Source organism: Macrobrachium nipponense, chromosome 11, assembly GCF_015104395.2.
Source record: "Macrobrachium nipponense isolate FS-2020 chromosome 11, ASM1510439v2, whole genome shotgun sequence".
Lineage (NCBI taxonomy): Eukaryota > Metazoa > Arthropoda > Malacostraca > Decapoda > Palaemonidae > Macrobrachium > Macrobrachium nipponense.
Window position 1 is genome coordinate 42,098,884 of NC_061087.1, and position 25,379 is coordinate 42,124,262.

The 25,379-nt window shown below is 42.6% G+C and overlaps 1 protein-coding gene across 4 annotated transcripts in view; it reads right to left on the reverse strand.

Moving 5' to 3' along the window:
- The window catches only part of LOC135205507 (RNA N6-adenosine-methyltransferase mettl16-like), a 426,335-nt gene that overhangs the window by 53,710 nt on the left and 347,246 nt on the right, over window positions 1-25,379 (reverse strand). For all 4 annotated transcript variants that reach the window (XM_064236270.1, XM_064236253.1, XM_064236244.1 and 1 more), the window contains exon 8: window positions 16,713-16,829. In XM_064236270.1, the coding sequence (XP_064092340.1) occupies window positions 16,713-16,829 (117 nt within the window). The remainder of the gene's footprint in view (window positions 1-16,712; window positions 16,830-25,379) is intronic.

Below are 25,379 nucleotides of genomic sequence, written 5' to 3' on the forward strand. Positions count from 1 at the left end.
AAATAAAACAAATCAGAATATGTCTCAAATAAAAAATAAAGTTAAATATAAAAAAGAGTATAATTGCTAAAAAGATACAAACACACAGTGATACAAAATAGAAATATGCTTAAATTACAATTAATTCTAAACATGTTTCTTAACATAAGGTAATTTACATATGTACAGAGGTAAATGGCTTACATGTAACAAAATGGTATCTGTGTAAAGGCATGTATCAAAATATATAATAGCAATTAAAATAATCAAATGAACAAATTAAACAACAATGATAATATGTAAGGAATGCATATGACTTAATATACAAAACCCGTAACCATTATAATTGAGATGTATCCCCTAGCAAAAAATAAGGGGGTAACACCATGAGATCAAAATCCATAATCATCTGTGAGTGTCCCTAGCAAAAAATAAGGGGGGCACCCACTACATCATCATCAAAGCAGCTAAGACAGGTGAATGTAAATGAACACGGTAGGAATAGACGAACTGTTGGGTGATGCAGGTAGAAAGGAGGACTGAATCTTCTACTACAAATTAACTAGAATCAGGGGAAACTATGTTTCCCGCTGCTACTGCTGAAAATTTCAGAGCTTCCAAGGACTTAAGGTAATGGCGTTTGAACACTGTCGGCGATTTCCATCCGGTATACTTTTTCAACTCATCGAAGTTCATGTGTTGGAAATAATTAATTGAGGGTGGCTACTGCCCTGACATCATGTGCTTTCGGGAAAGAGTCAGGATTGGCTTGCTTAATAAAGTACAGGATTTGTTGCCTGATGCCTTTAATGGATAAAGTTCCACCTTTTCCCTCTTAAAGACGGGTGGACCCGATGAGATGAAGAGGTCCTGGACAGAAAGGCTCGTAAGGTTGTAACTGGGCAAAGAGATACATCTTGTGGAAGGGGTAGTACCTTCCAAGGTTCCCACCTCAACAAAGGATCTTCATTCTTTGCTAAAAAGCTACGTTCCGGAGAAAGTAGTACTTCCCTGAGGGAAGGAAGAATATGATCCGGATCTCTGGATGGATAAAGCGACAGTTCTGAAATTCTTGCTCCTGAAGCTAAGCTTAATAAAAACAGGGTTTTCCTTAAGAGCATTATAAACGAGCATGTGTCATTATCGGTTTCTGAAGCCAGTTTTAGAACATCGTTTAAGAACCATGAAACTGACGTAGGCCTTACAGAAGGTCTAAGTCTAGCACATGCCTTAGGAATAGACGAGAAGTAGGAATCCGTCAAGTCTATGTTGAACCCAAATTGAAAAATCTTTTTCAAGGCTGACTTGTTTGTCGTAATCGTGCTAGCTGCTAAACCTTTTTCAAATAAGGATCTGAAAAAGGATATAGCTGAATTAACTGTCATGATTCTAATATCAGATTCTCTCAGGAAGATTGCTAACTTTTTGACCGCAGCATCATACTGTCTCAAAGTTGAATCCCTTTTATCGGATTCCAGAAGAGAATATTCTGAGGGTTCAATATTCCGCATCTCTTTTTGCCGCAAACTTCATGAAATCCATAACGTTAGGGTTTTGAGAATCCCTGAGGAAGCGAACACAGTCTTCGTTTGTACTGACTGGGAGAGCCTGGGATTGGGGATCCGAAGAGGACGAAGGCCCAGCTCTATATTATTAGGGGATACCAATTGCTCTTCGGCCAGTCTGGTTTTTGGGGCTACTAGAGCCACTTGACCCTTGAATGTCCTGAGTTTGTTTAAAACACTTTCATGAGAAGATTCACTGGAGGAAAGACATAAATCTTCTTCCAGTTGTTCCAGTCCAGAGCCAGGGGCGTCCGTGGCATAGGCCAGAGGGTCCAGGTTGGGGGCTACGTAACAGGGGAGTTGTGATTCGCTTGAGATGCGAAGAGATCCACCTGTAGCCCTGGGACTCTTTGAAGGATCCATTGGAACGAACTGTTTTGTCCAGTGACCATTCCGACTCTAGGGGTACTGATCGGGATAACGCGTCTGCTATGACGTTTCTCACTCAGCTATGTGAGTGGAGGAGAGATGCCAACTGAACTTGTCTGCCAGGGAGAAGATGGCTACCATCACATGATTTAGATGACGTGACTTGGAGCCTCCTCTGTTTATACAATGTACTACCACTGCGCTGTCCAGAACTAGCTTTATGTGGGAGTACTTTGGTGGGCGCAACCTTTTTAGAGTCAAGTACACTGCCATTGCCCCCAGGAGTAGGTTTTTATGGAACGACTGAACTGAGGTGACCAAGTTCCTTTGAACCATTTTGGACCTTGGGAATACCCTCTCCAACCGCTTAAGGAACGCGTCTGTGGATGGTAATCCGCTGGTGGAGGGAACTGAAGGGGTACTGACACTGACAAATTCTTGACTTTCGCCCACGGCTGAAGTCGATTCTTTAGAATCAGAGGGACTGAGGATAGTTTTTGTCCCTGGACCTGACATTTGCTCGTGAGCGCCAGATTCGGGTGGTTCGGTCTTTGGTTTCAGTTGGCTTTCATTAACCGACGTTCGTCACTGATTGCAAACTGGAGAGAACCAGGATCCTCTCCTGAGCTCTCCTTGACGCCAGTTTGTGACTTAGAAATTGCTTGACTGACTTCGCTATTTCTTTCCTTTTGGTTGATGGAATCGACAGAGTATGGGAGGATAGATTCCATTGAATGCCCAGCCACTGAAAGTCCGACTCTGGAGTTAGTCTTGACTTGGTCCGTTTATCTTGAAGCCTAGATATTCCAGGAACTGAATCACTTTCAGTGTGGCTCTGTTGCATTCCTCGACTGTTGGAGCCCAGATCAACCAATCGTCGAGATACGCTACTACCATAATCCCTTGTGATCTGAGTTGTTGCACTACCACTTCCGCTAGTTTCGTGAACACCCTGGGTGCCACGTTGAGTCCGAAGGGAACTACCTTGAAGGAGAATGTCTGGTCTCCTATCTTGAAACCCAGATATGGACGGAAGTGTCTTGCAATAGGGATATGATAGTAGGCGTCTGTAAGATCGATAGAGGTGGTGACGGCCCCACGGGGAAGTAAGGTCCGCACCTGTGAGATCGTGAGCATCTTGAACTTGTCGCAGCGGATGGCTAAGTTTAAGCGGGACAAGTCTAAGATTACCCTTCTTTTTTGTGAGCCTTTCTTTGGCACGCTGAAACAGCGACCTTGAAATTTAATCTTTTGACTCTCATATAGCTCCTTTCTGAAGGAGGTCCTCTGCGTACTCTGTCAATTCCTTGGAAGGAAGTTGACGGAAAGGTCTGGATGGAGGTGGGTTCGTCAACCAGTCTCCAACCCAGGCCTTTTGACACTATGCTGCTGAAGAGCCCATTCGCTGAAGTTCCACTTTTGGTGGCGAAAGTGAAAGCAGCTCCTTCCTTCCACCTGAAGTTCTTCATTGGTTCTGGTAACCGCCTCGGCCTCCTCTGAAGTGCTTTCCCTGTTAAAGGGGCCTCCCGATCCTCTCCCACGAAAGGAACGCTTACCTCTGCCTCCTTACCCGAGCGGTCATACTTCTGTAAGCTTGACTCTCGAAGGCTTGATTGTAAGCTGGAGAGATGGCGTAAGAGGTGGAGGGCTGAGCTGAGGGGATATCACATAAATTGGCTGTGATTGAGCCTTAGAGGAGGAAGGTTGGGCTGTTTGCACTAAGGGCACCGCTGGAACTTGCTGAGGAAAGCGTGACTGCTTCTTCTGGTAAGGATGGAAACGCCTAGGTTTCCCCCGACCTTTACCTTTAGGTGTTAGGTCTTGTCTCCTCTTAGCCGTAAGGCCCCACCGGTCCTTAAGGCTCTGGTTCAGCCTCGTAGCCTCTGACTGGACTTCCTTCACCATAGCTTCTGGGAAGAGATCTGCTCCCCAGATGTTAGACGAGAGTAACCTATTCGGCTCATGTCGAATGGTTGCCTCTTGTAGGACATGCTTCCGACAATTCGTTCTAGCAGTGGCAAACTCAAACATACCGACTGTACCGTTTGAGTCAGGGCTTTGGTCATGAGCTTAAAAAGCGGTTCTGAGCCATAAGCTATGGTTGCTACCTCGGACATAGCCATAGAATTAATTGATCTGGCTAATCGCGATTTCGCGTCGAATTCAGCCTGAACAAGGCTATCTGGGAGCCTGGGTAGCTTTTCACCAAACTGCTCCATAGCACAGTCCGGTTTGAGTTTGCCAGCTGAGAAGGTGTTTGGCAAGTCCTCCCACAATTCTCCGGCTGAGGGAGAACGGAGATGTGGGATCTGCTTCCTTCAATTGAGGCATGGGGTCCCCCTTCTGGGCCGCTGGGATGGTAGACCTCGCGATCTTTGTCAGGAACGGGAGCGGGGTACTCTCATCCATTGTGAAAATGGTAAAGGGACTCTTGAAAGGTTGTATCCTGGTATTAGAACAATCCATGTCCTCTAAACATCTGAGCCATCTCTCGAGCCTGGTCTCGTGAATAGGACTGTCTCCTTTGGTACCATATTCATCCCGAAACCATGGCTGAAGCTGTAAGCCTTGCGTAGCCTATGAACGGAGGCTGGAGGTCTTCCGGGAAGAACTCGAAGCCTCTATCCTTCGAGTTCCGAATTCCGGTATGGAAATGAGACCGTCTTGGAAGGGGGCGTATGACGCTACTCTCCATGGATTGTTCATCGAGAACGGAGGTAGCGAGTCATACGGAGGAAGCTGAGTTCCACTCGTATTGGAAAGTGAAGGAGAGGCGTAGAGGGACTTCTCTCAGTCCGGCTATAAAAGGAGTCCTGGGAAGTAATCCTATCCGACAGACGAGAGATCATTTGTTCCATGCTACTCTTTAGGGACCCAACCAGGTCGCCCACCTGTTGCAACAGGCCAGAATTGGAGTCCAAGGCCGGAGCTGCTGCGGAGGGGTGGAGGGGTGGCTCTGAATCGGAACCAAGGGTAGCGGAACCGGTGACTCTGCCGGGATACGAGATCTCTCTCTGGAGGATTTACTCCTCGAGGACTTAGAGCCGGAGCTAGAAGCTTTAGACCTGTCTGCTCCGGGATTCCTAGCCGGAGACTTACGTGAGGAGGATGACGCCGAAGTCGACTTCTTAGACGACGACGACGACGACGTCTTAGTCAAGGATTTCACCGCTTGACCCTTGACCTTAGGTCTAACCGAAGCTTCAGGAGGAGTATATAATTCATCACCTGTAAGCCTTGAAGGATGGGAGAGGTTGCAGGAGTAGAAGAAACAGTTACACCCAAGGGTGACCCTTGGGTGTCCACCTTACCTACCTCGACCAACAGGTCGTCTACACCTACCATAGGTTTCCACATTAATATCTAAAGTCGCGACGTCCGTGGAGATATCCTGGTCTTGGTCAGTTAATGAGGCAGCCAGCTGTTGTTGGATGAAGGCGATAGTAGGGGCCGCCTCTACTGGGTCGACGTATCCTGTCGCCTTGCCTCCGGGGAAGATTAATAGCGCCAACTGCTTCTCCAAAATGTAGGGCATACCCTTGGCGGCGTTCTTCCCAAAACCGCCGACCCAGGCCCGCAGGGTTGCCAGTGCGGTATCCTTCACTGCTGGCGCTGGAAAGAGAGGGCGTAGATTAGATTTAAGAATCACTTAAAACTAAAACTTAAAGTATAACTTAACCTTAGATGCCTTAAGTTAAAGTGAATGATGAAAACTTAAGCACTAAAACAGAAGCGGAGCAGCTACCGGAGATGGAATACTCACCCCTTCTAAAAGCTGGCTCACCAGATCGTAACATATGGTACACGTCTCATGGTACCAGACCTGGATGTCCCCGTGCAGAGTCGCGCATGGAGCATGGGACCGGCAAACTTCGTGTCCATGGGTCCTGAAGTGTGGCGGCGCATCCCGGATGCTCACAGTTGGTGGCTGTAAGTGGGAAGACACATGAGTATCTTAAAGAATAACACTTACACAAAGGCTAAAGGACAGAAGAACTCCGTTGCATGCCGGAGCTCGGAAAAAATTTGGGCATAACCCCCCCCTGCATCGCCTGAATAGGCTATATCCCGGAGATATCCGGTAAGACATGTAAGGGAGGGGGGGGGTAAAGGTTTAAGGTACTTAAGATAACTTATAGTTAATCTAATAACACTTAAACCTAAACTCAAATGAACCGGACCAAGTCCAGTGTGTAGCGGAGTGTAGTAACTCAGCAATGGTGGTAAGGTTAGCAGGGACCCCCCTGTATGTTCCGGTCCACTCTACTGGGTGGACTAACATCTTCCCGCTGGATGCCAGGACTCCGCAGGAAAGGAGTTCTAGTAAGGTCGGGAAGAGCGAGGAGACATACAGGCTCGAGCGAACCGGAGCGACAAGGAAGCAACGGATGGGGGGAAAGGCCAGTACCCCCCACCACATTACCACCGGGCCGGACCGATGAGCCGGAGAGGTCGCGTCCAGTCTGGGTCTGTCCCGCCTCCCTGGCCCCTCCGCCTGGGGGGGAGAGAGGGAAGCATGCTCGGGTATGTGGAGCAAGCGTGGGCAGACCGACCCACCCTCCCCCGACTCTATGGAAGAGCGGGAGGAGGGGGGAAGGGGACTGGGCAGGCGTCTGGCTGTCTCGTGATCGCGTAGTGACCACGAGACGGTAAGACTAAAATAAGACCACTAAGCCTAGGACCAACCAACTGATCAGAGAGATGCTATCGGGAAGCAACTGAACTGAAAAGCGGTAGCAAGGAGACCCACTGGGCCAAAACCGGCTGATCAGAGAGATGCTATAGGGAAGCAACCGAACTGATGAGCGGTAGCATAGGCTCGATGAGCCAGGACCTAGGCTAAGCCAGACGCCTAACTAACCTAACCAAAACAAATACATGGTATAAATAAATAAAATAAAGAAAGAAAACAATATAGTAGGAGAAAAAATCCAGGAGTGTACGACTAACCCGAAGGAAAGTCTACCACTCAAAGCTAGTCAGAGGCCGATACTAAGAGCCGGGACTAGGGTCTGGAAGAAGAAGCCTACATAAGGTAAAAGACATGCATGCATGACAAACCTGAGTAGACAGTACCCTAAGTAAAACGGATAACAATATAGAGCGTACATAGATAAGGGGATGTTCTAGGTATGGGAGACCGAGAACGAACCCACCACGCGGCAGAACCATGCTGCCATGCTTCCGACCCGAGTTCGTATTTATACCTAAAAAACGGCAAATACTGACTGAGGGCCGGAAAAAACCAACTAACCATAAATACTGAGTACTTAACTTAGCTGCTGCAATAGCTGCACGCTCCATTATAGATAAATCCAACGAAAGGGCACAAAAAACACAGAGAGAAAAATATCACGTGTGACTCGTATGCGCTAAACTGAAAAGGATGGCCACTAGAGGCCGCAGCAGTCGGCAGCATGGGATGGAGTAGTAGTAGTACGAGCTGCTCACTCTGTGGGTCGGCTCTCCTCATGGAGGGTTTTTGTTGTGGGAGATTTCTATTGGTATTTGGCTCGTGGTAGTGGTCTCACTCGCCTAGTGTTCATACCGACACCCTCTTGGAGGGTGAGCGAGTCAGTTATACTGACCTTTTTCTTTATTTTATTTATTCTCTGGTATGTGTTAGTACATTTACCCTAGAAATAATAGATTAAAGGATATTTCGCGCAGCGACACGAGCTGAGCCAGAATAACACTTTAATTTACAGGTTATTTTTTCTGGCTCAGCTCGTGTCGCTGCGCGAAATATCCTTTAATCCATTATTTCTAAGGTAAATGTACTAACACATACCAGAGAATAAATAAAATAAAGAAAAGGTCAGTACAACTGACTCGCTCAACCCTCCAAGAGGTGTCGGTATGAACACTATGGCGAGTGAGACCACTACCACGAACCGTTTGCCAATAGAAATCTCCCACTACAAAATCCCCACAAGAGGGGAGCCGACCCACAGAGTGGGCAGCAACTACTACTACTCCGTCCCATGCTGCCGACCGCTGCGCCTCTGGTGGCCATCCTTTTCAGTTAGCGCACATCGTATACACGTGCCCTTTTTTGCTCTGTGTTTTTGTGCCCTTTTTTATTGGATTTATTCATCATGGAGCGTACAGCCATTGCAGCAGCTAAGTTAAGTAATCAGTGTTTATTGCTATTTGGTTTTTTCCGGCCTTGAGTCAGTTATTTGCCGTTTTAGGTATAAATACGAGCTCTAGGTCGGAAGCATGGCAGCATGGTTCTGCCTCATGGCGGGTTCGTTCTTGGTCTTCCATACCCAGAACCTTCCCTTACTTTATTACGCTCTGTTATTAGTTATCTATATATTAAGGGTACAGCCTACGGGGTTTATGTCATGCATGCATGTCTTTTCACCTTGCGTAGGCATCTTCCATCCAGACCCTAGCCACAGCTCTTTGTATCGGCCCCGGCTAGCTTTGAGTGGTAGACTTTCTTTCGGGTAGTCGTACACTCCTGGATTTTTTCTCCTACTGTTTATTTTCTTTCTTTACGCTTAGTAATTTTGTTTAATTATGTATTATGTTTTACGTTAGTGTACGGCGTCTGGCTTCACCTAGCCTAGGTTATGTCCTTTTGGTCCCATGTGCTTCCGCTCTTCAGTTCGGTTGCTTCCCTATAGCATCTCTCTGATCAGTGGTTGTGTATCCTAGGTTTTATTGTTTCATGGTATATCTTGTTACCGCTCCGTGCGGTCACTACGTGATCACGGAGCAGCCAGACGCCTGTCCAGTCATCTCTCCCTCCTCCCGCTCTTCCATAGGGCCGGGGGGAGGGTTGGTCTGCCCACGCTCGCTCCACATACCCGAGCCTGCCTCCCTCTCCCCCTAGGCGGAGGGAGTAGGGGGACGGGACAGACCCAGACTGGTTTCGACCTCTCAGCTTCTCGTATGCTCGGATGACTAAGGGGGGGGGGGGGGGGGGGGGGACTGGCCTTTCCCCCCCTCCGTCGTTACTCCGTCGCTCCGTTGCTAGCTCGAGTCTGTTTGCCCTCTCGCCCATTTCCCACCTTACTGGGGCTTTATCTACCGGAGCTCCGGCATCACGTGGAAAGGTGCTAGTTCACCCTGACGGGCGAACTGCGGCATACAGTTGGTCTCTGCTAACCACTCCGTCGGCGCTGATACTCGCGACACGCTCCGCACGCACCGGATTTTAGTTCCGGTCCTACGTCCCATTTTTATAGGTTTAAGATTAGTATTTAATTTAAACTATATTAAGTTTAATTTAAGCTACATTAAACCTCCCCCTCCTTTGCCTGCTCACACCGGATCTCTCCGTGGTTATAGCCTATTCAGGCGGTAAGGGAGGGGTTATGCCCGAAATTTTTTCGCGCTCCGGCATGCAGCGGAGTTCTTTTAACCTTTAGCCTGTAAGTGATACCTTTTACGATGCTCATGTGTCTTTTCACTTACAGACCACCAACTGTGAGCATCCGGGATGCAATGCCACGCTCCAGGACCCCTGTGGGCATGAAGTCTGCTGGTCCCATGCTCCATGCGCGACTCCGCACGGGAACCTCCAAGTCTGGTTTTCACGAGACCTGCACCATTTGCTATGATCTGGTGAGCAGCTCTAGACGGGGTAAGTATTTCCAACTCCGTTAGCCAATCCCTACATGATTATAGTTCTTAAGTTTAATTTTTAATCTTTCTTAAACTTAAGCTAATTTTACATGGGATTTCGCATCCCCTATAATTTAAGTTAACCTTTTACTTAAGTTTTAGTTTTAAGTTTAATCTTAAAAAAACTAACAAATACCCTCTCTTCCAGGCTCCGGCTGTGAGGGACACCGCAACTGGCAACCCTGCGGCCTGGGGTCGGCGTTTTTTTTGGGAAAAGAACGCCGCCAAGGGTATGCCCTACATTCTCGAGAAGAGGTTGGCGGTCCTGATCTTCCCCGGCGGCAAGTCAACGGGCTACGTCGACCCAGCAGAGGCGGCCCCGACTATTGCGCTAATCCAGCAGCAGCTCGCCGCTTCGTTGACTGATCCAGGCCAGGACATCTCGTCGGAAGTCGCGACGTTAGATTTAAACATTGAACCGATGGTAGGTGTTGACGACCTGTTGGTCGAGGTGAGTACGTTGGACGCCCAAGGGCTGCCCTTGGGCGCCATGGACTTCTACTCCTGCAAACTCTCCAGCTTCCTTCCAAGGCTTTACAGGAGGCCGAAACTTTATACTTCTCCTGATGCTTCTGTTAGACCTAAGGTCAAAGGACAAGCGGTGGTTAAAACCTTGAGTAAGACGTCGTCGTCGTCTAAAAAGACGTCGTCGGCGTCATCATCTCGCAAGTCTCCGGCTACAAACCCCGGAGCAGAGAGGTCTAAAGCTTCTGGGTCCGGCTCCAAATCCTCAAGGAGTAGATTTCCCCCTCCCAGGGAGAGATTTTTCACACCCACTCCAGCGGAGTCAACCGTTCCACTTCCTTTGGTTCCTGTTTCAGAGCTACCCGTCCACCTCCGCAGCAGCTCCGGCTTTGGATTCCAATGCTGGCCTGTTGCAACAAATGGGGGATCTGGTTGGGACTCTAAAGAACAGTATGGAACAGAGTTCTCACCGTTGTCTGATAGGATCAACTCCCAGGACACATTATCGCCGGACTAAGCCAAGCTCCGCTAGCTACTCCCCCACCTTTCGCACAGGGATAGCTCAGTTGCCACCATATGACTCTCTGCCTCCGTTCAGCATGAACAATCCCTGGAGAGTGGCGTCATACGCCCCTTCCAGGACGGGCTTATTTCTATCCCGGAATGTGGAACTTGAAGGATTGAGGGACTTCGAGTTTCTACCCCGGAAGATCTCCAACCTCCGTTCATCGGCTACGCCAGGCTCACCGCCTCTGCCATGACCGAGATGATAAGGTCCCTAAAGAGACAGTCCTCTATTCACGTGACCAGGCTCAAAGAGAATGGCTCAGGTGCTTAGAGGACATGGGACTGTTCAAAACACGAAACTAGAAAACAGCCGTTTAAGAGTCCATTCACAATCTTTACAATGGCAAGAGGGTACTCCGCTTCCTTCCGTTGACAAAGATTGCTACGGTCACTATCCCAGCAGCCCAGAAGGGGGATTCGTTACCGCAGCTAAAGGAAGCGGAACCCTACATCTTCCTTTACTTCCCTCAACCGGAGATTTGGTGGAAGACCTGCCCCAACACTTTTTCTGCGGGCAAACTCAAACCAGACTGTGCTATGGAGCAGTTGTTTGGTGAGAAGCTGCCTAGACTTCCAAATAGCCTCATTCAGGCAGAATTTGATGCCAAGTCTAGGCTGGCCAGGTCTATCAATACCATGGCCATGACTGAGGTGGCTACCATTTCTTATGGTTCCGAGCCACTGTTCAAGCTAATCACCAAGTCACTGACTCAAACGGTTTGCAGTCTGACATGTTCGAGTTCGCCACAGCCAGAACAAACTGTCGGAAGCATGTCCTCCAAGAAGCAACTATTCGGCATGAACCGAATAAGGTTTGCTTTTCATCAAAAAAAACATTCTGGTGAGCAGAAACCCCTCTTCCCAGATGCAATGGTAAAGGAGGTCCAGGCAGAGGCTACGAGGCTTAACCAAAGCCTTAAAGATCGTTGGGGTCTCACGGCAGCCCAGCCTGTTCCGGCTGTTCCGTTGGTGCAGGCAGCCCAACCCTCTACCTCCAAGGCTCAATCGCAGCCTATTTATGTGATTTCCCCCAGCCTCAACCTTCCACCTCTTACGCTGTCTCCCCAGCCTTCAATCAAGTCTTCGAGGGCCAGGCCTTTCAGAAGTATGACCGCTCGGGTAGGGGAGGCAGAGGTAAGCGATCCTTTCGTCAGAGAGGATCTGGAGGGTCCCTAATAGAGGAAAACACTTCAGGGGAGGACCGCGGAGGCTACCAACACCAATGAGGACTTCAGGTAGGAGGGAGGCTGTTTCTCTTCCGCCACCGGTGGAGATTCAGCAAATGGGCACAAAGCATTGTGTCGAAAGGCCTGGGTTGGAGTTGGGTGACGAATCCGCCCCACCCAGACCTTTCCCGCCAACTTCCATCCAAAGAATTGACGGAGTATGCGGAGGACCTCCTTCAGAAAGGAGCAATAGCGAGAGTCAACAGATTAAAGTTTCAAGGGCGCTTGTTCGCGTTCCAAAGAAAGGCTCACAAAGAAGGGTAATCTTAGACTTGTCCCGCTTAAACTTGGCCATTCGCTGCGACAAGTTCAAGATGCTCACCATCTCGCAGGTGCGGACCTTACTTCCCCGTGGGGCCGTCACCACCTCTATCGATCTTACAGACGCATACTATCATATCCCTATTGCAAGACACTTTCGCCCGTATCTGGGCTTCAAGATAGAGATCAGGCATTCTCCTTCAAGGTAGTTCCCTTCGGTCTCAACGTAGCACCCAGGGTGTTCAGAAGTTGGCAGAAGTGGTAGTTCAACAACTAAGATCGCAAGGGATTATGGTAGTAGCGTATTCTCGACGATTGGCTAATCTGGGCTCCAACAGTCGAGGAATGCCACAAAGCAACACTGAAAGCTAATCCAGTTCCTGGAATATCTAGGCTTCAAGATAAACAGGACCAAATCAAGACTCACTCCAGAGTCAAACTTTCAGTGGCTGGGCATTCAATGGAATCTATACTCCCATACTCTGTCGATTCCATCAGCCAAGAGGAAAGAAATAGCGAAGTCAGTAAAGCAATTTCTAGGACACAAACTTGCTTCAAGGGAGAACCCAGGAAAGGATTCTGGGTTCACTCCAGTTTGCATCAGTGACAAACATCTTGATGAAAGCCAAACTGAAAGATCTAACCAGAATATTTTTTCTGGCGCTCACGAGCAAATGTCAGGTCCAGGGACAAATTATCCTCAGTCCCTCAGATTCTACGGAATCGTCTACGCCCTTGGGCAAAAGTCAAGAACTGTCAATATCAGTACCCCTTCAGTTTCCTCCTCCGGGGATTACTATCCACACAGACGCTTCGTTAAGCGGTTGGGGGGAGGATATTCGCAGTTCAAGAAGGTTCAAGGAACCTGGTCACCCCAGTTCCGTCAGCTTCACATAAACGTACTGGAGGCAATGGCGGTGTTCTTGACTCTAAAAAAGGTTACGTCCGCCAAAGAACTCCCACATAAAGCTAGTCTTAGACAGCGCAGTGGTAGTCCATTGTATAAACAGGGGAGGCTCCAAATCACGTCATCTAAATCATGTCATGGTAGCCATCTTCTCCCTGGCGGACAAGTTCAGTTTGGCACCTCTCCTCCACCCATATAGCTGGAGTGAGAAACGTCATAGCAGATGCTCTATTCCCGATCAGTTTTTCCTCTGGAGTCGGAATGGTCAACTGGGACAACAGTTTCGTTCCAGTGGATTCTTCAGAGAGGGGTTCCAGGTCTACAAGTGGATCTCTTCGCATCCCCAAGCGAACCACAAACTCCCATGTTATGTGGCCCCCAACCTGGACCCTCTGGCCTATGCCACGGACGCCCTGGCCCTAGACTGGAACAACTGGGAGAAGATTTATGTCTTCCCTCCAGTGAATCTTCTGAAGGTACTGAACAAACTCAGGACATTCAAGGGTCAAGTGGCTCTAGTAGCCCAGACTGGCCGAAGAGCAATTGGTACCCTCTAATTCTGGAACTGGGTCTTCGTCCTCTTCGAATTCCCAGTCCCAGGCTCTCCCAGTCAGTGCAAACGAAGACTGTGTTCGCTTCCTCAGGAATTCTCAAAACCCTAACTTTATGGATTTCATGAAGTTTGCAGCTAAAAGAGATGCGAATATTGATCCTCAAAATATTCTCTTCTTGGAATCTGATAAAAGAGATTCAACTTTGAGACAGTATGATGCTGCAGTCAAAAAGTTAGCAACCTTCCTGAGGGAATCATATATTAGAATCATGACAAATCAATTCAGCTATATCCTTTTTCAGATCTTTATTTGAAAAAAAAGGCTTAGCAGCTAGCACCATTACGACAAACAAGTCAGCCTTGAAAAAGATTTTTCAATTTGGTTTCAGCATAGACTTGACAGACTCCTACTTCTCGTCTATTCCCAAGGCTTGTGCTAGACTTAGACCTTCTGTAAGGCCTACGTCAGTATCATGGTTCTTAAATGATGTTCTAAAGCTGGCTTCAGAAACTGATAATGACACATGTTCATTTATAATGCTCTTAAGAAAAACTCTATTTTTATTAAGCTTGGCCTCAGGAGCTAGAATTTCAGAACTGTCGGCATTTATCCAGGGATCCGGATCATGTTCAATTTCTTCCCACAGGGGAAGTGCTACTTTCTCCGGAACGTAGTTTTATAGCAAAGAATGAAGATCCTTTGATGAGGTGGGAACCATGAAGGTTGTACCCCTTCCTTCCACAAGATATCTCTCTTTGCCCAGTATCGACCTTACGAGCCTTTCTGTCCAGGACCTCCTCATCCTCATCGGGTCCTCTCTTTAAGAGAGAAAAAGGTGGTACTTTATCTATTAAAGGCATCAGGCAGCAGATCCTGTACTTTATTAAGCAAGCCAAATCCTGACTCCTTCCCATAAAGCACATGATGTCAGGGCAGTAGCCACCTCAATTAACTATTTCCAACATATGAATTTCGATGAGTTGAAAAAATATACTGGATGGAAATCGCCGACAGTATTTAAGCGTCATTACTTAAAGTCCTTGGAAGCTCTGAAATTTTCAGCAGTTGCGGCGGGTAACATAGTTTCCCCCGACTCTGCTTAATCTTTAGTAGAAGATCCAGTCCTCCTTTCTACCTATCTCACCCAACAGTTCGTCTATACCTGCCATGTTCATCTACGTTTACCTTGAGTCTTAGCTGCTCTTATGATGGTATAGTGGGTGTCCCTTTTTTTTTTTTTTTTTTTGCTAGGGGTCACTCACAATTGATTGTATATAATGATCTCTTTGATGTGATCCCTTATTTTTATGCTAGGGGACACATCGTATTTACATGGTTACGGGTTTTGTATATTAAGTCATATACATTCCCTTTTTATGTTATTATTGAAGTTTGTTCTGTTCAAGTTATTGTTATAATTGCTTTGAGTTCTTTGTACATAATATCTATACACAGATACTGATTTCAACATATATTCCATGTAAGCCCTGTATATATGTTAAATTTAAGTTAATTTATGAAATATTATTAGCATTAAGTTAAATTTAAGTAATATTTCTATTTTGTATCATTGTGTATATGTATATTTATTAGCAATTATATTCCTTTATTTTATGTTATCTTTTATTTGAGACCCTTTTGTTTATTTGATTTTATTCTTTACAATCTTGTGCTATTTCTCTGGTACGATTTCGCGCAGCGACACGAGCTGAGCCCAGAAAAGGGATTTTGACGTAAGGAAAAATCTATTTCTGGGCGATTGGCTCGTGTCGCCAGCGAAATCCCGCCCTGCCCATCCCATCGCTCAAGATTGTCTGCTAACTTCAGGATGGCCACCAGAGGCGCAGCGGTCGGCAGCATGGGATGGAGTAGTAGTAGTTGCTGCCCACTCTGTGGGTCGGCTCCCCTCTTGTGGGGATTTTGTAGTGGGAGATTTCTATTGGCAAGCGGTTCGTGGTAGTGGTCTCACTCGCCATAGTGTTCATACCGACACCCTCTTGGAGGGTGAGCGAGTCAGTTGTACTGACCTTTTCTTTATTTTATTTATTCTCTGGTATGTGTTAGTACATTTACCTTAGAAATAATGGATTAAAGGATATTTCGCTGGCGACACGTGCCAATCGCCCAGAAATAGATTTTTCCTTACGTCAAAATCCCTTTTTGCATTTTTTTTATTAACTTAGGTATTGAATGGTCCAAATTGTTATAGTATTTCATTGTTTATAGGTCAATTTAGCTTTACTATTATGAAATTTACTGGGGTGTTTTTGGAGGGCTTGGAACGGATTAGCCATTTTACATGTAAAATGTGGTCCAAGATACGAAAACCTCATGATACGAAAGGCGCCTCGGAACGGATTAATTTCATATCTCGAGGTACTACTGTATTCTGTAAAAAAAAAAGAAAAAAAGCTGATATTACTGCATTGCTGTATGATGTATATAATTATAAAATGTTGGTTGGATTTGACTATTATTTTTATATAAAGTGATTTAACAAGGGCAATCCATCATATCTCAAGACTCATAACAGCACTGCTCTTACATGAAGTGAAAAGGGGAGCAGGAAAGGTAATTCGGGGCACCAACGCTGACGTCGAGAAGGAGCAGAAGAAGCCATAATATTAGGTAAAAACAAACAAACACACTAAAGGAATGAAACGGGCAAAAACCGGGAAAAAGGGCAAGAGTGGAAAGAACCCAACTCTCGTCCCAAGGCGGTAAAGAAAGACTAGCGTAGATGTTCGGCGTTTGACCACTCTTCACCCAATCTACGCATGCGTTGCCAGATACCACAAGATTCCTTGCTTTCATCTACTTTTTTACCGGATCCAGCTAGGCGCTAGAAATTATTATATTGTTAAGACTGAGGGTTTGTTCGCATATGAACAATTAAGAAATTAAGCAGTTGAGTGGGGAAAAACCAAAGACAATGGATGAAAGGTGAAAGCCACAGACAATGTGGGGGGGGGGTTAGGGGGGGGGGGGGTTGGGGTGGCGGGCTCTGCTTCTGCAACAGAAGGTATATTCTAAGTGATAACCCTATATATTTAATTAATAGTTACATTTTAGCCATATGAAAATACTATTGCAGTAAGTTGATTATTTCACAAATATTATCTCCTTCACTACCAAGTGACAGGTATGTCATCTGAACACAAGCAGATATGTTACACTGTACCTCATAGTCCTTCCTTGGCAAAATTCTACAACAGCAATGTGTGCAGGGTTGACAGACTTCAATTTGTCTTTTACGTCTTTCACATGTGCTTTGGTTCCTATCATGGAGGAAAAAATCCTGAAAAAGAAAAGACTATTAGGGAATGTTACTCAAACTGTTAATTTCAATACCAAAAGTAAAGACTTCTCAAGGGAGTTGTTGTATTATGTAACATATGCACAGCAATTATGTAAGTGTTCTCCCTGTATTCGCGGGGGATGTGTACCAGACACCCCCTGGAATAGTTAAAACCACCACTAACAATGCTTATAACTGCCTATCTTGAAAGTTCAGATACCAAATATATACCTTAAATAATATTCTACTTCAAATATACCTAAAATTACTAACCTATTACTGTATTAATCTTTGAGGTTATATTATTAATATAATTTCAAAGTCATCTTAAACATTTTACCATTAAAAATATATAACTACAGCCAATAACAGAAAGAGAGAGAGAGAGACCATTGAATAGCAACATCATATATCTGACCATAAAGAGTGAAATTATGAATTGTTTCTGAGACAGAGAGAATAATAATGAAAAGAGAGAGAGAGAGAGAGAGAGAGAGAGAGAGAGAGAGAGAGAGAGAGAGAGAGAATAACTCCTAGACTCTGACTCCTTCCCCTCCGCCAATTTCATATATCAAACTGTCATTTACTCCCCCGCCCACCTTCTTCCAAGTGGATAAAAAGACTGGGAATCGCTGTTTTTATTATTAATCTTATTAATATTTGAAAATTAGTTATAAGGTAAATAATTTATTTATACTACAAAACAAATAAACATACATATGTAAGACGAAGAGAGAGAGAGAGAGAGAGAGAATGCTATTGTTATTGTTTAATCTCATTAAACTTAATATTATTTGAAAACTAGTACTAGATATTATTATTTTACCATAAAATGTAGTAATGCCCCTTAAAGATATACTTATACATACACTTCCAGCCCAAACAGAGGGCAAGAGTTACCACTATGACATATGTGTGGAGAGAGAGGTTATCCTTATTCAAAAGAGTGAAATGGATAGATTATTGTATTTCTTTAAAGTATTATCACATATGAATTTTGAAATTAGTTATATTATTATGTGAAAATATTAAAAAACATATACACATGTACCATAGAAATTCTCTCATCTCAGTAAGAGAGAGAGAGAGAGAGAGAGAGAGAGAGAGAGAGAGAGAGAGAGAGAGAGAGAGAGAAATTGCATGATCTGGTGTGGGCAACACACTCCCCCTCCTGTCACATTACTTGATAAATTTGACAGCGGTTGGACCCCAACCATCTCAGCTTGGCTACCTGGAGTTCAATGACAAGATGCGGGGAAAAATGGATTTTCTTTCATTCTTACATAATTTTTCAATTTATAAACTAAAATCTTGCTAATTCACTTTAGTATTTAATTTAATGAATTTATATTATTGCTGTTTACATTAATGTTGATATCTGAAAATTAGTAAATCATTTACTTATCATACAAAAAACATACATCTCTGTGAGAGAGAGAGAGAGAGAGAGAGAGAGAGAGGAGAGAGAGAGAGAGACCTTCCCTTACCTTACAGACCTTACATCTTGTTCGGGTTGCCCCAGGTCCTCAGTGTGAGGCACCTCTAATGTCTACCAGAGAGTTGCTAGTGCATCTTCCAGTATATTTTGCATCCTCCAATCTTGGATGGTCTTAGATGCAGCTTAGATATTTGTCGAGCTTACTCTTAAACACATCTAAGCTCACTCCTGATATATTCCTCAGATGAGCTGGCAACGCATTGAATAGACGCTACATTGTCGATGCTGGTGCCTAGTGGATTAATGTCCTGTGTGCTTTCCTTATTTTTCCTGGTATAGTTTTGGGCACTATTAATCTACCTCTGCTTGCTCTTTCTGATATTCTTAGCTCCATGATGTTTTCGGCAATTCCTTCTATCTGTTTCCATGCCTGAATTATCATGTAGCGTTCTCTTCTCCTATAGGCTATATAATTTTAAGGATTGTAGTCTTTCCCAGTAGTCAAGATCCTTAACTTCTTCTATTCTAGCTGTAAAGGACCTTTGTACACTCTATTTGTGCAATATCCTTTTGATAGTGTGGGAGCCATATCATATTGCAATATTCAAGTGGACTACGAAAATACGTTTTATAAAGCATAATTATGTGTTCAGCTTTTCTTGTTTTGATGTGTCGTAACAACATTCCCATATTTGCTTTACAATTTGCCAATAGAATTGCTATTTGATCATTGCATAACATGTTCCTATTCAACATCACACCAAGGTCTTCAACTGCTTCCTTATTTGTGATTGTCTCCTTATTAGGTCCCCTATATGCATATAACTTTCCTTCTCTGTCTCCATAATTTATTGATTCAAATTCATCAGAGTTAAATACCATCCTATTTACCTCTGCCCAATCATATACTTTGTTAAGGTCTCTGTAGCACGTTCCTATCTTCATCACAAGTAATTTCTCTACTTATTCTTGTGTCATCAGCGAAACTACTCACTACCGAGTCCTTAACATTACTGTCTATGTCTGCAATCATAATAACAAACAGTAATGCAGCTAACACCGTACCTTGTGGCACACCGAATATTACCTTAGCTTCATCCGATTTCACATCGTTTGCAATAACTATCTGTTTTCTGTTGTGTAAAAATTCTTTTAACCATCTTCCTACTTTATCCACTATATAATGATTTCTAATTTTCTTCGCTAATATATAATGATCTACCTTGTCAAAAGCTTTTGCAAAGTCTAGATAAACCACATCTGTTTTATTTCCGTTTTTCATATTTTTGTATATGTTCTCACGGTGGATTAACAGTTGGGTTTGTGTACTTTTTCCGGGTAAAAAACCTTGTTGTCTTATATTAAACAAATTATTTTTTATTAAATGTTTCATATTTTTCTTCATTACCCTTTCATACACTTTCATAATATGTGATGTTAGACTCACAGGCCTATAATTACTTGCCTCTAGTCTTGATCCACTTTTTAAAGTAGTGGTAATATATGCTAATTTGTGCTCATCATAAATCTTGCCTGTATCTACACTTTGTCTTGATAATATTGCAAGTGGCTTTGCGATAGAATGAACTACTTTCTTTAACAAAATAGCAGGGACACCATCAGGCCCAGCTGCAGCTCCATTTTTAATTTCATTAATAGCCTGCACAATATCAGCTTTATTAACATCTGTCTGATAAATATTCACTATTTTCATCCCTTATTTCTGTATCATTATCTTCATTATCAATTCTAGGGGTGAATTCTCTCTTATATCTTTCTGCCGATATGTTGCATATTTCCTTTTTTTTAATCGTTAATCTCCCTGCAATTCTTAGAGGACCTATTTCTATTCTTCTTTTATTCATCTTTTTTGCATACGAGTACAATAGTTTGGGGTTTTGCTTGATATTTACTAGGGTTTTTTCTTCCAAGTCCCATTTTTCATTTCCTTTTGATTGTATAATCTTTTGTTCTGCATTTTCTATCTTACTTTTTAGTTCCATCACTTTCCATGCATTTTTTTTTTTTTTGCAAGACCTTTTTTCCACTTTTTGATTTTCTGGAACAAAATCCTTCTGTCTCTTGGTATACATGACTGATGCTTACTTTTCTTCTTCGGTATATATTTATCCACTATTTTCTCTAATATTTTATATAATATCTACGTATTCACCTTTATATCATCACTTATGAAAATGTTATCCCAATCTTTGTTTAATTCTTCATTTATTTCTGACCATTTTATATCTTTACCGTAGAAGTTGTATTTTCCATATCCTTCCCACTTTTTCATTTCTTGCTTATCTCTGTTTTCACTTGCTTTGGAATGGACTGTTAATTCTATGACATTATGGTCTGAAATACTCGCATTATAAACTATTTATTTCTTTTTTTAACATAGTTCACCTCGTTCACAAATACTAGGTCTAAAGTATTTTCCTTTTCTTGTTGGCAGGTGATTTATTTGTTAAATGTGTATTCTAGTAGCATCTCTAATAGCTTTTCGAATTGCCTCTTATCTTCTGCACTACTATTACTCTCCTGCACTACTATTACTCTCTTTTTTATATGTATAAATACAACCACAATCTCCTATTTGTTCTTTCCAGTCTACGAAAGGAAAGTTAAAGTCTCCGGATAGGAGAATAGTCCAGTCCTTGTGATTTCTACATATATCATCCAATTTTTCTATTATTGTGTCAAACTCTTTAGTATTAGGGGGTCTATATATTACAATGTTCATTAATTCTTCAGATTCAAATTCTACCGCTATTAGTTCACATTCTGAGTTACTATATTTCTCATATATTTTTCCTTGTTTTTTGTCTTTCCCATACATTGTGGTTCCCCCTCTTGGGAATACCAGATTTCACTTATATTCATTATATCTATTTTCTTTTTAATTTGGGTTAGTTCTTCTAAGTACTGTATATACTCGAGTAACGTGCGATCTCGCATATCATGCGACCCCCAAATTTTCACCAATAAACAGTGGTTTTGTCATGTATCTCATGTATCATGCGAGTTCCTTTTCCGAGAGCGTCAGTTCATAAGGTTGGTGGTTTAGCATGCTAATGGCCGAGTCATTCAGATGTGTGCTGCTGCTAGTCAAGTTACGGTAATTTTCTTACTAATCTCGAGAATTGAATAGAAAATCTCAAGATTAAAAAAGAATCCCAAGATAATAAAATAATTTTAAAAATAACATGCCTTGGAGTCTTAAGTCATTCTCTCTCTCTCTCTCTCTCTCTCTCTCTCTCTCTCTCTCTCTCTCTCTCTCTCTCTCTCTCTCAGGAATAAATACTGTAATTTGAGTCTTTCACCAACGGGTATCAGTAAATGTGTAGACATTGTGTGCGTGTTTAAAAAAATGTGCAGTACACACACATTCTGATGTTTCGGTTTTTGGAATTTTTCAGATTTCGGAAGTGAGGTCAGATGCATAATCAAACAAACATCACTACTGCAGCAAAAACATTTTTTCCCTTTATGTTTTTCATTATTGTTATTTATTAATTACAGTTTATTTAAATAAATATTAATATAATGCTGTTAAATGAATGTGAGATAATTAAGATCACCTATAACAAAATAGTGGGACAATTATAATACCATATGTTCACTAATAGCTATTATTTTCATAACGAACATTCCGTAAAACACAAAAAATATATGTATATGACAATCAAAATATAATAATGTTTTGCAGTTCAACTTGTGAATTTTAACAATAAGTATGACTATATAATATATTTCACCATGTCGATCTTGAATTTGAAGAGTCGTAAAATTTTGAGGATGGTCCGGGAAAAGGATTTTATACTTCGCGATTACGTATAGCTACAACACCATGTGGTATTTTCATACCGCTATATTGATGACGCATCGATACGACACACTGGTATTTTTCATACCACTATACATTAAAGTTAAAATGATCATATTATATTATTGTTTTCACAAAGAAATAATTATATGAAAATTATTGAGTAATTTTTGCCGTCGGTAGTCAGAAAATCACGAACATGGTAACGTTCAAAACTAGTGCCATCCACGGCATATGTCTATATATAGAACAGAAGCAGAGGGCAGTCATTGGATGACAGATCTCCATTGCTGCCAACCAACCAATCAGGTGTTAGTTATACTACTCTGAGAATTTCTTAGAATGAACGTTTACACACGCGAAGCTAACGATGATGTGTGTGTTTTGCATACAATACGTAGTTTTAGTTTTTATACAATTAAGTATTTTACTGATTACATGAAGAATAGAATGATTCCTTCTCATTACTTTGAATGCAAAATGGTTTGAAGATTCTTCCGCAAAAAAAGAAAAAAAATTTCTTTAGAAGATGATACCTATTTACTAACGCGGTTGACATAGCTTCAAAACAAAATTCGGCTCTTTAATCTCTGGAAAAATGTTAATCTTTCTGTCAGCTGGTCACACACTTTATATCCCCGGCGACTAACAACAACAAAATTTGTTTGTTTGTTTTATCTTCCAAGATGTACGTAGGTATTTATTACCTGTAGGCACAGCACATTTTTAAACAGTATGCCCATACACACACACACACACACATACAGCTGCGAGTGTGCTAATACCTATTGGTTTCAGAGACTCAAGTTAACACTTACAGTATAGTTGAGAGGGGAGAGAGAGAGAGAGTTCATCCTAGATGGCCTTGGTTCATCTCTCTATCTCTCGAGCAATGTCAAGATTTGTTCCCTGCTCTTTGTAAATTTAGTCCATGCGACTGACAGCAACAAAATTCATATTTTTTTTCTTCCAGATATGAATTACCCGTACTGCACATTTTTAACAAGCATGAACACACTGCAATATACTCTCTCTCTCTCTCTCTCTCTCTCTCTCAGGAAAGAAGGAAAGATACCGTCAATTCAATTTATCAGTATCTTTTCCTGATAGACAGACAGAGTATATATTTAGGACTCCAAGGCTTGGCATATGTCAATTATTTTATTATCTTGGGATTTTTGGTTAATCTTGGGATTTTCCTTGGTCAACTCTTGGGATTAGTAAGAAAAATGCGATTATTTGAGTAGCAGTAGCAGCAGCTGCAGCGCACACCCAAATGAATCGAGTAAGCCTAGCACGCCAAACAATAGTATTTACAAAATGAGCTGAGCTCTCTGGCTGGGCTGTTTTGGTCCTCCCACGTGTTTGATCGCATATCCGCCAAATTTATAACAACAACAGAGATAAAACCATTTCTCCCATTACAGACATCAAATATTATCTTTTCCGTTACGCAGAATTCTAAATAAATTGCGTAGGTTCACGATTGATTAAGTTTTTTTTATGCAATAACAAGAAACGGAGTCAGATTTTCTATCACCATGGCATCTCATTTTGGTGCTGTTGCGAATATTTCAACCAGTTCCACTTGCGTTTAAATTCATACTGACGGTACAGTCTGGAGGCAGTTCTCCCTTTTACACATATCTTCATTTCTTAATATCGTAGGTATAGAATAAATTGGTGAGCAAGGAAATATGAAATAAAGTATAACAGAGTAAGTTTGATGAGTGAGAAAATAAACAATCGTATGCAGACATATTCTCTCTCTCTCTCTCTCTGACAAAATAATAGATAGGAAACAATGACTGAATATTGCTTGAATGCAATATGGCAAAGTTTTGGCCTGACTGAAGAGTGGACTGACTTTGACACTGACTTACAAGTTATTCTTGGTCATCTCACAGCCATGGATAGACATCAACTTCACAGCCGAGAAAGGGCAATCGTATACAAAATAATTAGGTATAGAAAATGCGAAATGCAGGCTTATGTTGTCCCATAAAAAAGCTCTCGCTCGACGTCGGACAGCTGAGATTTGAGGAGAGAGAGAGAGATAGAGAGATTAAAGTACCTGGGAATGAAAACCCCTTATAATCTTATAATTATAGCCTCGGGGTTTGTCTCAAGGACATTCAAAGGTCTGTCAAACACGGGCAGTTGTTGTTTTTGTAAAATTAGCATAAGGGCAGATCTTTAAAAGCCACGCCAGAGAGCTCGCCACGGTGACAAGACTATACCTTCCATATGAAGATGAAATGATCAAAGATCTGGAAGATGACGAATATGACTGCCTTGATGGCGAAGAATTCAGAGCAGTATTTGATGATACGGACACGGAGAGCAACTTTGGAGGATTTTAGTTTATTAATTTTATGCATTTTTTTTACTTTAATAAATTTTCACTTAACTGCGTATCCTAAAATAAAAATAACAGTTCAAGTAACAAATGTTTCTTTACCGAGTAAAACAAAAAGTAAAATTCCTTCGGTATTGTGCCTTAATCAACTGAGTTGGAAATTATATATGGTTAGTCTAGAACAGTTAAACATGTTGTATAAACCAAAATAATGCAAATGGCGCACGATCGCTCTTTTGTATTTTAAAATACAATAGTAACATGAAAATGCATACAATGTTCTAAAGGGTCCACAATGATACAAAGTGTAAAAAGTCTGTGTATAATTTTGAAGACTTTACAGAAAGCTTTCGAACCCTTCCCTGGGTTCATCTTCATGAACCCAGGGAAGGGTTTGAAAGCTTTCTGTAAAGTCTTCAAAATTATACACAGACTTTTTACACTTTGTATTATTGTGGACCCTTTAGAACATTATATATACTCTCGTGATAGAGAGTTTTTTCCCTAATGCATACAATATTATTGGATATAGTGAAGTACAAGTAAAGCATAACTTTTTAAAAGATCTACTGTTTTCCTCCGGTAGTAACTATCGCAATCTGCCGATTTGGGAAAGCATAGACGGTATGCTAATTTTATACCGCGTGTATGATGCGACCCCTTTAAAATTAGCTTCAAAATTAGGTTTCAAAAGTCGCATAATATGCGAGTATATACGGTACTCTTTTTCTTTTTGAGTTACTCGTAACTAAACCCTGCGCATTCATCACTATGATGGTTTGTGTGTTATCTCCTTCATTTTTATACTGGTAATAATGATTTTCCCATGTCTCTTTCCTGTTCTGGTATGTTGTTCTTTTCTTCCTTTCCAGAAATTCTGACATTAAAAAATCCAACTTTTCTAAAATATTTGACCTTCCTTCATCA